The sequence below is a fragment of the Euprymna scolopes genome, chromosome 8 (assembly GCF_053919585.1).
Source record: "Euprymna scolopes isolate OS-2025 chromosome 8, ASM5391958v1, whole genome shotgun sequence".
In the NCBI taxonomy this organism is placed as follows: domain Eukaryota; kingdom Metazoa; phylum Mollusca; class Cephalopoda; order Sepiida; family Sepiolidae; genus Euprymna; species Euprymna scolopes.
This window is the reverse complement of record NC_136489.1, coordinates 52,649,205-52,664,988: the sequence shown is the minus strand read 5'-3', so window position 1 is coordinate 52,664,988 and position 15,784 is coordinate 52,649,205. Positions and strand designations below refer to the sequence as shown.

The 15,784-nt window shown below is 34.9% G+C and overlaps 1 protein-coding gene across 4 annotated transcripts in view; it reads right to left on the bottom strand.

Annotated features, from left to right (window-relative positions):
• LOC145283567 (equilibrative nucleoside transporter 1-like) overlaps positions 1–15,784 on the bottom strand; it is a 190,972-nt gene that overhangs the window by 35,744 nt on the left and 139,444 nt on the right. For all 4 annotated transcript variants that reach the window (XM_080132474.1, XM_080132471.1, XM_080132473.1 and 1 more), the window contains 4 exons: positions 12,440–12,525; positions 5,865–5,913; positions 4,539–4,636; positions 2,164–2,259 (listed from right to left, as the gene is read on the bottom strand). In XM_080132474.1, coding sequence (XP_079988600.1) covers positions 2,164–2,259; positions 4,539–4,636; positions 5,865–5,913; positions 12,440–12,525 — 329 coding nt within the window. The remainder of the gene's footprint in view (positions 1–2,163; positions 2,260–4,538; positions 4,637–5,864; positions 5,914–12,439; positions 12,526–15,784) is intronic.

The window sequence follows — 15,784 nt, the reverse complement described above, 5'->3', positions numbered from 1 at the left end:
TGGGGACGTGGGTTCGATCCGTACGTTAATAAAATACATTTTATTTAAATCCTTGGTTTAAATCCCAAGTAACAATTTTTCAGTTTTGACTTCTTAGCAACCCTTTTTTCTAAATGAAGAACGATTAAAATGTTTTTATGTGTCTACGTACCCTATACATAAAATTCCAAGGATGTAGATAAAAAATTCGTTGAGTATATAGATTGAGAAGTATTCACACACATTCAGACTATATATATATATATATATATATATATATATATATATATATATATAATTATGAAACTCAAATGGCCTGGTAACGAGTGATATAACCTACTTTCCGGTTTACGATATCCGGTCGCGCATGCGCGCATAAGCATTAACCCAAAGCAACGTAAACAAATAAACACAAATCGCTTCTTTTGCAGATGTTGACCTACGTACTGAAATATTAACGTTATTATTTCGAAATTATTATTTAACATGGGAAGATTGGGGATGTTTTGCAACTATTTTTTATTACAACTATACTGTCGCTATTTTCTTACAACTAAAGAACTTTAAGCTGTTGACAAACATAAGAACAACTGGAGTAAAGCTAAGACTACTACTACTACTACTACTGTCTATCCGTAACCTTTTCCTTCCTGCCTTCCTTCCTTCTTTTCTTGTTTTTTGTTTACATTTCTAGATACAAAATAGTTGTGTTCTCATCGGTAGGTTCATGTGCGTTTTTGCTGCTAATTGACTTTCGTCCGCGTTCGATTCGTAGGAAAATCATGTTTAATTTTCGATTTTCATTCGGAAAAATTGGTAACTTTACACGAATAGGGAGGATTTTTTTTTCATGTTTGAGTGATCCGTCCATAATTTTTCATTTTAATATACTTTCATAGAAAAAACTATTTTCTTTACGTCACAAATGTCATACATGAATTCCATAGCTAATATAACATACTGACCCAACGGGTCACGGGTAGTCTAGTATATATATATATATATATATATATATATATATATATATATATATATATATATTTATCCATCCATCCATCCATCCAACGTAGACCCTTACTACCAGATCTCCTTCTCCAACATCAGGGGTCTACGTTCCAACCTTCCAGAGGTTGAAACACAATTGCAGGAGACGAAACCGGACATATTCTTTCTAAGTGAAACTGGCATAGGGCCAATTACTTCCCTAGAAGAATTCATAATTAAAGGATACTCCAACTTAACATCTACATCTAACCCCCAAGATCGCCATGGGCATGGAATATGTGCCTACATCAAAGATGGCTTTCCATGTGGCAGGGATATCTCCAGAAAATACCCTAATTTACCTTATATGTGCTTTCGGTTGCACTAGCTTACACGACTGCATTTATATTTGCCCTCTATCGCCCCACAACAGTGGCCTAAAATCTGAAATGGAACAAGTACATCGGGTCTGTTGCCAAGGATGCTGGGAAAATGGTGGGATCGTTCTACCGCTCCAGAAGATATCTCACTACTGATGCAATTCTCTATCTATATAAAAGCCAAGTACGTCCAAGGATGGAGTACTGCTGCCAGATCTGGGCAGGAGCTGCTAAAAACAGCCTATCCTGGCTTGACAGAGTACAAAATAGACTTCGTTGTTTAGTGGGGGTGCCTTTTTCTCTTCCCTGCAGCCTCTCTTCCACAGAAGACTCGTTGCGAGCATGTCTTTGTTTATCGTTATTTCCATGGCAAGTGCTCGTCTGAGCTCCCATCTCTCGTCCCCCCCTCGCCAATCTTTCACGAGAAACACCCGTCTGGCTGAAACTACTGTCAATAATTTTCCCCACTCTTTATCTGTGCTAAATCAAAACGTAAATTCCATGAGCAGAGCTTCTTTCTGAGAAGTTCACGACTGTGGAACTCTCTTCCGTTTGCCTGTTTCCCACCTGACTACAACTTGGATGTCTTCAAATCCAACATAAATAAATTCCTGACAAACCGCCCCCTTAAGTAAGACACTACCAAATCTCCAATACTAATGATTACTACAATACTATCTCATTACATTATTGTTACACGCAATAACCCTTATCCCTGAATGGCTTCCGGGCCTTGATAAGTGGTGACCCCCATGTAATATATATATATATATATATATATATATATATATATATATATATATATATTCTCTCTACTTACCTTTTTGAAGATTTTCCAAAATTGTGGACGAGATGATTTTTTTTCTTCATGGTCTGACTCGTTTAAAAGTTGTTTCTTGTAATAAAGGTATAAAGGCTGTAAGAAAAAGTATTATTATTATTATTATTATTATTATTGTTATTATTATTATTATTATTATTATTATTATTATTATTATTATTATTTACTCATTAGAAGTAGTCACATAGGAGATTATCAAAACTTTCTCTTTAAGAACAACTTGTGGTGCTATCTCGAGTATGAGTGACAATAAGACTTTTCCAATGAATTTGTGCTATCGCAACAGCCGCTTAACATTGATTTTCGTTGGCAGTGACTGGAATTTGGATAGTCTCCCCAAGGTCCCAGTTCTCTTTGCACTCATCCAGCGGAGGTCTGCGTAGTGTTCCCTTTCCTTGGTATTTCTGTCCTCCTTGATCCCTACGTATTAAGCGTGGCGCCAGTTTATGGCGACACTCGAAAAAAATGGGAAGGGGGAAGAAGGCTGGGCCGTAGGGGGAGGGGTAAGTTAAGATTATACAGTTTCAGTTTTCCTGATTCCATGTGACGTTTTTTTGTATTTTACATCGGTATCAGTTTCTATGCGTCCGGCTTGTGTGTTAGTCTCTGCATTCAAATGATTTTCCTTAATATTTCAGCCGTTTTCATCCTTGGTATCTTCTCAGCCACCCCTCTGATTTCAATCTCCCATATTCTTTTATCACAGTTTTTCGGTATCGTTCCTAATGATCTTACTATTAGTGGTGTTATATTTACTTTCTACATCTTCTATGTCCCTTTGAGCTTTTTTTGTTTCAGGTCTGTGTATTTGCTCTGCTTCTGTGTCTCCTTGAACTTCATTGTGATCTGCTGGGGCAGTCAAATCTGCAATCTGACAGGACTTTTCTTTCTTTTTTACTGCTATGACAGCTGGTGTTCTTGCTCGGAGAGCTTTATCCGTTTGTATATCGATGTCCCATAGAATTTTGCTTTATCCGTTTGTATATCGATGTCCCATAGATTTTTGCGACATTTTCAAGTACTGCTGCCAATTTGTGCTTGTGCCGTTTGTCAAAGTGTTCAAGATACAGTTGTCTGTATAATTCCAAGTGCACTGCATTCCCTATTTTTTATATCTATTCTTATACTGTTTTGAGGGCTAGTTTGCTGCATTCGCTTATTATGTAGTTTCTTGATTCGTCTTTGTTCACATTGTCAGTATTTGTTGTATTCTTGCGTTTTGTCGATCTTTGCTTTTATGTGGTTGGTTTTGATCGCGTTATCTTATGCAGCTGTTATTAGGGATTCAGTTTCTCTGTTTAGGTTTCCTTTTTGTTGCCATGTCCAAGTGTTTTCGTTAGTCTCATCTTTTGTTATCCTTATGAATCGTTCGTATAGCTGTTTCTCTTTCCATTTTTCTTTTCACGTCTTATCCTTCGTCTCTCCTTTTCTGTCTTGTTTGTTTTGTCAATGTCTTTTGTTGCAGTAATTATTCTTTCGGTGTTCTGCATTATGTATTTTCCTCATTCTTTTTTTTGTGTCATTTACACAGCCTTTATACAAACCAGCGCCCTTCCTCCGTCTTTCTGTTTTACATAGAGTCGCTCAGTATCATCATTTGGGTATAGTGTATTGTGCATAGTTATGGGTTTCCTGTTTTGTGTGTTTTGTTCGTTTGTCTAGATGCCTCAATTGTTCTTTGGTTCAATTTATAAATGGTCCAGGGTATCTTCTTAATGATACTACCTATGTGTTTATACCTTGAATTAAATTTTATTCATATAGTTTAGTTTCTAGATTTCTTTTCAATATTTGCTTCCATTTCTGTTGCTTTGATGGTGTCTGATTCCAGAACTCACAAATATTTGTAGCTATTATGTTCACTTAGTATGTCGTACTATTTTCTATTTTCGTGCTTTCAGTATTTTTCTACCTTTATTTCATATATTGGGTTAGTTATTTTATTTTCTCATGCATGGCGTTACGTGATCGTAGAATACCCAGAAGAAAGTCTATCCTGTGTGTAGAATATCCTAGAGGAAATTCTGTTCTGCGTGTATAGTTGTTTGGTATTTCACGTCTACAGTTTAATAAGTTCTTTAGAGTATTAAAGCTTAGACCTTCAAATTTCTCATTTAGGTATAATCTACATGAGTCGTCTCAAGTTATAAATGTATTGGTTTGTCGTACGATTTTCCATTTGCGAACATCCGCTTTCTCTGAGCTTCCATATAGTGTTGTTTTATTTGGAATCGTGATAAAAATAGGGGAAAAACACCGAATACAAAGAAAGCGAACGCTCGCCAAGAATAAAACGGCAAGAATAATAATACAAAAATATTAATTACAAGAATCGTTTAATATTTTCCACTCACCAATCTCTGAAAGATTTTGTTCGTTATCAAAGCGATTATCAAAATCAAGATGGCCGTTGAGAAGTAGAACAAGGCGGATGTCTTTGTGTTGGAAGAAACTGGAAAAAAAGGAAAACCAATTTCAATATATGACAAATAAATTTTTTTCTTATCATTTATCGATTATACGTCTTATATATTGCTGATTATCTCTTATTTTCATTGATAATCTCAAATTCATTTTAAAATATATAAATGTTAAGTAAAATATATTCATATATATATATATATATATATATATATATATATATATATTATAGCATTTAAACTATGCTACTATTATTTTAAGTATAACAAAGAGTGGCACCGATAACAGAGGATAAGAGCAGGTCTGAAATGTAAGAAATCAAAAAGTGAGAAAACGTTAAAGAAATGTCTTATTATTGACTAATGAAAGATGCTGCCACGACTAAGAGGACGACATAGAAACTTAGACTGCCACATCATCACTACTACTACGATTCTATCGACTACGTAGGCGCACTCTTATGTTTGAAGAACACCTTAGAATAGGTTCCACGTTTACTGTCTTTTGTATACATTTATTTAAATAAATGTGCATTGTATTTGGACTTAACCTTCATTTCTCTTATTAATACTTCTTATACGGACATCACATGTCTTGGGCGAACAACTCCAGCGTCCATCCGCCTCCGTTAGTGGAATGAATTTATCAATGACGAAAACAACGAAGCTCTTTTGGCGCCGAAAAAAAAATTCCAGCGGGCTCTGAACTCAACTAGATTTAAGCGAAGGTTGCCAAAACACGGGACAACCTGCACAAGTGGAGCTATGTACACGACGCCCAGTGTCCGTGCGACTTTGTTAGCACTGGTTTCCCTAATAGTTTTATAGTTTGTATTCTTTCCAGATAAAATATAAAGCATTTACGGGAGGGACCACGCGAAGTTTTACAGCATCTTAAGTGAAAAGTATTTTTTGTGGAATGAACTGGATTCAGGTTGTCAGTCCGTGTCGTTAAACACTAGATCACGGTTACTTCTCATTTTCTTATAAGATCACTTAGGTTTTAGTGTAAAATTTTAAACTTTTTTAAGAATGAAAATTATGTAAGGAACGTATTATATAATTATTATTCTTATCGAACAACATTGAAATAAGGATCATAGAAATAACTTCCAGTGTTATAATATTTTGATTAGAAAATGTTTGTAAACGAGTGTAGAAGTGGTGCAAATTTGTTCTGCTTGGAAGGGATGACTTTTATCCATTATAGGACGAGTATTATTCTCGTTCTTTCTATTTGTAATTAAAACAAAAGCTTACTTGCAATACTGATGATTGATGAGATTGATGTTATAACTCCGGCAGAATTCTGAAAAATCAAAAAACGAGAAGTAAAAATAATATTGAAAACATTGAAATAAGAATGTAATATAAATTCTCCGTCTATCGGTCTGTATATCCGTTTGTCGGCTTGTTGTCCCTGCTTTTGTGTTATTAAACTTTAAAACTTCAGATTCGATGGGGATGAACCCTACTCGTGTCGAACTGAGAGGATACATCCATAATGCCGGGTTTTTTTATTCTTGAAGAAAACTTAAATTTTGGGCAACTGAACATTTTTCTTTGCAAACTTTGCAAAAAATCACAACTAGCAAAATCATGCATCTAATCGTATGTTTTGCTGGTATATACGACGAACTAACATCCTACAAGAGTAGATTATACATGTTTATACTCTTGTTCACACAAACAAAGACTAATTTCCACTTGAACATAATGAGTGACTATTGGGAATCATGTCAGCAGAAACACATGTAGCTCGCTGAGCAACGAATTTGTTCGTATTATATTTAAACTTCTGCATTTTAATGTAGTCATGGAAACAGGGAACAAGGAGGCAATTCCAAAGTATGAGGGAAGAATCTATTAGAATAGAAGCAACAAGGAACCTCAACAGTGAAAGGGCGGAATGTTGTCACTTGTCGAGTTAGTCGATTGTATTTACGTCGAAAGGGCACATGTGCTATGAGTTCGTCGTTCACATTCTATTAAATTATTGGTAAAACAGACACAGGGATGCAACATTTTAGTGATGAAGCAGAGGTTCGTGGTTGGTTGATTGTGCGGGAACTATTAGATTTGAGATTTTTTTTTAACTCTGTTTACAACGGGGAGACTAATGGCAGACGAACCGACCCAGACGTGGAAACAACGTATGATTGAATGATGGCTTTGTAAATAAATTGTCAGTTGTGAGTAGTTTTCTAGCACGGTAGAGGGAGCCTACGTGTGAGAATTGTATCATCACAAAACAATATATACTACACTAGTATCGTAAATGATGCGTTAATGATTTGAAAAACAGTAATATCACAACAGAACTGATACTACACTATCTCCAGAAAATGAGGAGGTAATGCATGAAGGATAAAAGAATAAATACTACATTCTATCAAATAAAGGGAGAAGGTAATTCCTGTCAATGATAACATTATCATCTGCACAAAGCTTACACACGATCCATTGTTCGTTGTATTCATAGCAACGCTGCAAACCCAATTTCTACTAAACTGATTGTGGTTGAACTACGCACATGCGCAAACGCTATTTCTGATGTAAAGAAGAGAAAACTTTTTTTTCCTTTTCATGGTGGAGACGTCTCTAGTTACTAGTTTCAACTAAATTTGTAAGATAAATAGTAATTATTAAAATAGGAATCGCATTTGTTATTTTTTATATTCAAACTTTTCATTTTATTTTATATTAGATTGTCTGCAAACACATTATTGGTCCCTCGATTTATCAGAGAGGGACCTATGTTTCCAGTGGCGTCCGTGCGTCCGTTGGTCTGGACGATTGCCATCGCCATATTGCAATAACCGTCCATTAGTTTTTCCTGAAATGTCGCCACAAATTGTATTTCATTAAATAGATCTGCACAGTAAAAAATTGTTTTTGTGAAAATTCCCGTTGCGTCCACCAGGGGCTCAAATAAGATTTTAGAAAAGTGCCCCCAAATGGCAAAAAAAATAACACTTTTTGCCCCATGACTTTTGATTCATCCATTAGATTTTTCTGAAACTTGGCCAAAATGTGGAGCCCAGTGTTCTTAATATAAATCTAGTATGGGTGACCCTGGCAAAATTCTGCTTCGTGTCGCCGGGGAGTTTTAGTGCTAAAAGCGCCCCTTTTTGTGGCTCGTTTCATATTTCTCAACAATTTCACGGTGGTCAACTCAAATATACATGTGTAAAGGTCTAAAACTGCATCGTTTTCCATTTACACTGGGATTAAGCGTCTGCAGGGGCTCAAAAGAGGTCAAAAATGTCCCCAAAATGGCCAAAAAACGACTCTTTTTGACCAATAGCGTTTCATTCATCATGGAATTTGGCCAAAAAAGGCCATTGTTCTTAATATAAATCCAGTATGGTTGACTCTGGCAAAGTTCTGGTTCGCATCCCCCTGGAACTTTAAAGGTTAAAAATATGCATTTTTGGAGTTCTTTTAACATATTACTCAAGAACTTGATATATATGTCTATATAGTGGTTTTCCCTGGTGCTGAATTCAAAATAAATATCTTAAGGCGTGAAACTGCACCCTTTGTCTATTTTTACTCTGAGTCGGTGATCACAGGAGCTCAAAAGTGATCACAAATGCCCCAAAATTGCAAGAAATGACGCTTTTTACGCTATAACTTTTGCTCCATCCATTAGATTTTTCTAAAACTTGGCGAAAATGTGAACCCAACGTTGGCCCTTCACACTTCTCACATTCTTCATTTCTTCATTATTTTTTGTAGTGTTATCTCACATGCAGCACTGGAGGGAGGCCACGCACGCGCAGATTGTTTTTAAATATAATTATCGATATTAATTAATGTTATAGTTTATATATATAGTAAGTTTTTTTCAATATATATGACAATAAAATTAATTTAGAGTTTTTTTCCGCATCACACCCTCATGAATTGACATTGTTTCGTGTTTTTATATATCTCTATTGGGTGTGTGACTAGCTAAGAATCTGACTGGTTGACTAGCAAACTCGGTACGACAGGATATATAAGAACACATAACAACATTAATTCCACGTAACAGACTGACAAATCATAACGAAGATGAAATGCGGTAAATTCTGTGTAGCTTAATTGCTATATAAAGTTTTTCAAAACTTACTGCCTAGTTCTATTCAAGTATCAAACACTGTCGAAGGCAATACTAAAATACTTACATAAAATTTTATGTAGATGCATAATATATATATATATATATATATATATATATATATATATATATATATATATTATGCATCTACATAATTGTTTTATTAATAACTAGCAGGAAGATCCGATGATACCTAGGACTGAATACGGATCAATCAATACTTTAAATCGAAATCGATGCAATCGCACACATGCATAGACAAGATCACTTATATATATATACATGTATGTATATATGCATGTATGTATATATGCATTTATGTATATATATATCTGTATGTATGCATGTATGTATATATATTTGTATATATGTATGTATATATGCATGTATGTATATATATATATATATATATATATATATATATATATATATATATATATATATATATTTGTATACTAGCATTTCACCCGGCGTTGCCCGGGTGATTGGATGTGTATGTTGAGCAAAAATTTTTTTTTTAAACTGGTAGAAGGAAGGCAGGCTCGAACCCATAACGCGAAAGAGGAAAAGAACGGGAAAAACCCTGACGTCTTTTCTGTTACGACCACCGCCAAACCGGAAGTAACGTAGGTTTTAATTAAGGCTAGACAATCGAAAGGAGAGAATGACTTTCAAAAATATCGGCGAAAAAGCGACACCCCCCTTTTGAAAAGTGCCCAGTTGAAGGGTAAGATATTAATGTTTTTAACCAATTTTTCGATATTTGTTGTCTGAAAGGTCGAACTTCAAAACGATACTGATCTTGGTAAAATCCGTCGCAGCTGTCTAAAGTTTTAGAACGACATGCAAACATACATACATACATACACTATATATTGGTAACCAGAAGTTTTCGACCCAAACCGATTAAAAAGCTTACCCTATCTCTGACTACCCTTTATGTAAAATTTAAAATGTTTAGACAACTAATTGTCTGAGTAATTCGGTAGAGACAGCAGAGGTCAATTTTTTTAAAGTTTGACCCCTATTATGATCCCTTAACATTAATTGTTTGGGGCTCAAATCAAGTTATTAAGTTAGATCCATGTCCAAGGAACCTATATCTCAAATTTCAAGTGTCTAGACCCAAAATTGTCGGAGGAGTTTGGTAGAGTTCTCAAAGGTCGAATCGTTGAACTTTGACCCCTTAATAGCCAAATTTTGGGCCGAAAACGGATGACAAAGATTTTTCCAAATCTCAGTACCCTGTATATCAAATTTCGAGTATGTAGACTAAAAACTGACAGAGTTAGTACGCAGGGAAATGTTCACACAAACACAGACACACAGACACACATAAACACACCGACACACAGATACACAGACACGTTCACTTATATATATATATATAATTTCAAATTAGAAGGTCGATGTTTAGCTCGTCTTATGCGAGCTTTCTCAAGAGGGATGGTTAATGTTAATCTTATATATATATATAATGTTAAAATCTCGGTACATTTTTTAAAGATCCGTTTCGTTATGGAGAAACAATTACTATTATATCAATACCGATTCTTTTATGCATATAAGCATTAGAAATTATAAAGAAAAAGGAAACAGTGTATAAAATGTAATGAATTAGTTTTGTATGCAAATATAGTCTTCTTTGAATTTTCTTTCTTTTTTCTTTTGCTTTGTTTGACATTTTATTGCCAAGCACATTGTTTTTTTCTTTCTAATTAAAGAATTTCTAATTTTTCTGAGGAGCATATGCATGAAATAGTTTCGTATGCAAACATACGTCTTCTCTGAATTTCTTCCTTATTTTTTGCTTTTTTTTACATTTATTGTCAAACACTTCTTTCTTTCTAAATAAAGAATTTCTCATATTTTTAGGAGCATATGCATGAAAAGAGTCAGTGTTGACATAATAATAAGCGATTGTTTCTGCATAAGGAAATGAATCTGTAAAAAGAAATGTACCAAACCTTTCACATACTGTAGGAGTTGTTTTTGATAAAAATTAATATTTGGATCTTGGAATGTAACTATATTGTTATTCGTTTATATGTGCTCTGTTGTTATATTTAACATACATTGAGCTTCTCAGCAAAAAATGGTTAGTATACACAAAGAATGAAATATAATCAAAATCAGATATTTTACCAAAACACACACACACACGCATATATATATATATATATATATATATATATATATATATATATATATATATATATATATATATATATACGTTTTATTTTTATTACCGTATCTTTCTGTTAAGTTACATTATTGTTTCAGCTACTCGGCCGTTTTTTGTTTTTTTTGTTTTGTTTGCCGTCTGCAGCTTCCTCAGACTTTTACAGAAATGTTCGTTATTATGGGATGAAAGAGTGAAAGAGTAAATGAGGTCAGGGGGGGATGCGAGGAGGGCGGAAGAAAGAGAGGAAGGGAACAAGGGGGGATATATATATATATAATAAAATACGTGTTATATACGTTTGCAGCCAAAACAACGCATTATTCCAAAATAAACAGAAATGTATTTTGTTTGAAAATTTTATTGAAATTCATAAATATATTTTGGAATAAACCTTCATCTTCAGTATGCCTTTCTTTTTGTTTCTTTTTTTGACATGTTGTTGTTGGAGCAGAGAAACAGAAAGTAAAAGTCCGTTGTTGTTTTTAGGGTAGTTTTTTTTTTAATCTCGGAACAGTGCGTTGGTTACGCGGGATTCACGTTAAGATTTTTGTTCCTTGGAAGCGCTTGTTGAGTTTGAATAAAATAAAATACGTATTATATACGTTTGAAGCCAAAACAACGCATTATTACAAAATGTATGTATATATATATATATATATATATATATATATATATATATATATATATATATATATTCATTTAATCATATACATTAATATACAAAGATATAATTTTAGGCGTAAAATTCCAGTATTTACTTCAACAGTGCTCGATATATACGTACAGCAAGGTAGTAAGTTATGAAAATATAAATGGCAATTAAGCTACACAGAATATTCAGCGTTTCATTCAGGCTTATGCCTGACGAATACTCACGAGAATGAAACACGGAATATTCTGTGTAGCTTAAATGCCATATATATTTTGATAACCTACTAATATATATATATATATATATGTGTGTGTGTGTGTGTGTGTGTGTGTGTGTGAGAGATAAAGAGATAGAAAGAGAAAATTTTTAAGGCGAAAACAGTCTAAGTTGTCCTGAATATCTGTATCATCCGAATATTTATGTGGCCATACGTTTAATTTGTATATAGAGACAGAACCCGGTTATAACGTAAAATCATTATATCCGATTTTAATGAAATTGTAAGCATATGTATGAGACATTATCCTAACACTTACGCTACTTCTTACTTGTTTAGGAAAAAAAGGGTCAGTAAAAATAACGAAAGCAATACTGTGTTGTGAACATAGTGAAAAGCATACATAATGTTTCGGACGCCGGCATTACCACAACAGAATAGATACTACACTAGTTCACTCTTTTATTAGGAGAAAGAAATCCCTGAGAGGATTGTTTCATTACTAAATAGTGAATACTGCTCTAGTACTTTTCGAATTGTAACATTGAGAGTACATGAGTTTTCAATAGTATAGTAAATGCAATTGACCATTACATGGTAGCAATAGTATGGATTCGGTTTAAAACAGGTGGATACCAAATCTCTATTAGGAATAGATATGAAAACAATTACTCACCGATCCAAATATTACTGCCGTAATGAACCGTCTTGGTAAAATAGAGCAAATACCAAATAAGCTGTTTTGGAATATCGATGAAGCCGCTAGAAAGGAATAAAGAAAAATCAAGAATTAGAAAGTTCGTTGTAATTTTTTCTGCTTGTTTTCGCGGCATATCAATTGCTTTGAAGTTATCCAATACCAATCATACAATTTCTACTGGAGATGAAACATTAAACATAAATATGATTTTATAAAATATATCAGTTCATTTCGCAATGGGCTTTTTGCTCGATTTTGATTGCGAGATATTGTCATTCACTCTGCGCGCCCTCCGGGGCCCGGGCGACAAGATAAAAGTGTAGTATCTGTTCCCACAGATACTGCAAGCAAAGACCAGGTGTGAGGGCAACCCCACATACCTGACTTTTAACCAGTTCCCATTTACCACCTCTCAGGAGCTGGTCCCCTTTTTCCCTTCCCCCTCCCTTCACTCCTCACATTAAAAATTGGCCTTGTGCCTAATTTGCTCGGTGGGGGAGCAAATAAATACCCACTCTCTCATTGAGATGCATCCTTGCATACATATGGCGGGATTTGTTCGCCCCTCCGTCTGTCCACCTGTCATGCACAGATTGTGCTATTCACGAAAAGTTGTATATCATTCAGCACCTGCTATCAAGGGAGTGGTATTACTGTCGTCATCGTCACTTTTTCACACGCGGCAATTTCAGTTGGAAATACGGCTCACACGTTATTTCAGTTGGAAATACGAGCCTGCGTTCGAAGTCGAATGCAACGCTCCAGTCCGTCCAGACATCAAACAATGAGGATCTCTCCCTATTTTTACATAACGATTTTGAACTCTCCTTTTTTAACGAAATTAATTTCTCTACTGGTAACATTTGGAGCTTTATTGCCAGTTACACAATATAGATTCGCAGCCTCTACGACAATCTTCATTGTGTCTCAAGGTGCAGATACTAAAGGAACGTTCTCATCCAGTGAGAACATGTTTGAGATTAGCAGTTTTACTATATGCTTTGCAGCATCGATCGGATGTAGTTAACACCCAGAAATAAAGGTTAACTGTTCATAAGATACCGTAGATTTTTTTTATAAGAAAAATGTATCATTTTAGGCTCAGTGGATGTGAGGTCGCATCACGTGATTTCCCTGATTTTACATTCTCACACTTATTCCATGCGGGTTGTTCACTTTGACCTACAGCTGTAGCAATGTTTCCTCAAGATTACGAATTTCGTCCATTAATTTTCTCTGCGTTACAGTAGGTTTTTGGGATCATCAATACTTTCGAGATAGATCCAAACCTGCTTTTCTACATGCCACATCACCAATTATTTCTTGCATCTTAAAGATCAATTGTGCATTTCCTCCACCTTGTTTTCCTTTACGTTTCGGCATTCTTCACTATTACGTCACGAGATTCACGCAGCATCTGGAAAATTCGCGCTCTATCCAATTGATAGTCCTCGACAAGTGAGGATATTTGCAGTTTATTTTCGTTGAAGAACTCTATAGTTCCACCTTTCCATAAATTTGCTGACCAGGAGTTCCATTGTTTCATCTTTTGTAAGCGCGATCCCATAACCTTGCATTGACAATGAAAACTTGAGAATTAATCCCAAGTAAATACACCATATCTTGTATTTGTTTAGGAAATCACACTTATCAGTTGAGTGTAATCCATCATTTAGAATTTTGCCAACGGTGTCTATATCTATACTCCTATAAATTCGTTTTTCTTTTGTGTGTATTGATATTCATATTAACCCCCTCTTTTCTATTTATTTAATGTATTTATTTGCTTCCCCACCAAAGCAAATTAGGCACAAGGCCGTTTTTAATGTGGGGTAAAAACCAGCTCCCCTCAAAGTAGGCAGAAAGGGTGCACTCTGGTTACCAAAAATAATAATCGTCCCTGTATAGAGGGTTTCCCCTCCATTGACTTAGGCAAATTATCTTAAGTGTCCAAGGAACATATTTCTAAAATTTCAAGTATTTAGACCGTAAATTGTTGGAGGAGTTTGGTAGAGTTCTCAAATGTCAAATCGTTGAATTTTGAGCCCTTAACAGCGAAATTTCTGGCCAAAAACCGATCACATAGATTTTCCCAAATCTCAGTACCCTGTATATCAAATTTCCAGCCTGTAGACTAAAAATTGACATAGTTATTGCGTAGGGAAATGCACGCAGACACACAGACAGACAGGTACACAGACAGACAGAAACGTTCACTTTTATAGATATACTAACAATGGGTGCCCGGCGTTGTCCGGATGTTTGGAGGTGTATATTGAGCAAAAAAAAAATTAATAAAGCGGTCAATTTTTTTAAATTTGACCCCTATTATGACCTCTTAAAATTTATTGTTTTGGGCTCAAATCAAGTTATTAAGTTAGATCCATGTTCAAGGAACCTATATCTCAAATTTCAAGTGTGTAAACCCAAAATTGTCGGGGGAGTTTTGTAGAGTTCTCAAAGGTCAAATCGTTAAACTTTGACTCTTAATCGCCAAATTTCTGGCCAAAAACCGATCACATCGATTTTTCCAAATCTCAGTATCCTGTATATCAATTTTCAAGTCTGTAGACTAAAAATTGACAGAGTTATTGCGTAGGGAAATGTACACAGACACACACACACAGATACAAACATACACACACACAGACACACACACATACACAGGCACTTTCACTTTTATACATATACTAGCATTTCAGTCCGGCGTGGCCCGGGTATTTGGAGGTGTATGTTGAGCAAAAAAAAAAAAAAAGTGGTCAATTTTTTTAACTTTGACCCCTATTATGACCCCTTAACATTTTTGTTTTGGGTTCAAATCCAGTTATTAAGTTAGATTCATGTCCAATGAACCTATGTCTAAAATTTCAAGTGCTTAAACTCAAAATTTTCGGAGGAGATTTTAGATATAGGATCCTTGGACATGGATCAAACTTAATAACTTGATTTGAGCCCCAAACAATAAATGTTAAGGAATTATAATAAGGCTCAAAGTTTTAAAAATTTGACCTCTGCGGTTTCTATCAAATTACTCAGACACTTTCTGGTCTAAATATTTGAAATTTTACATAAAGGGTATTCAGAGATAGGGCAAGCTTTTTATTCAGTTTGGGTCGAAATTTTTTAGTTACCATGTATGAATGTAGTTACCATGTATAAATGTATGTAAGTATGTATGTATGTATGTCAGGTCATGTCATGTGCTACTGGTACCATGTAACCCAGTACTACCTGCCTCATGGTCGGGTCACCGGCGACTAAACTGGTTCCCCCACCAGACTTGTTTGGTGAGGAGGACGGCTAGTCTCCCTGAAGGATTAA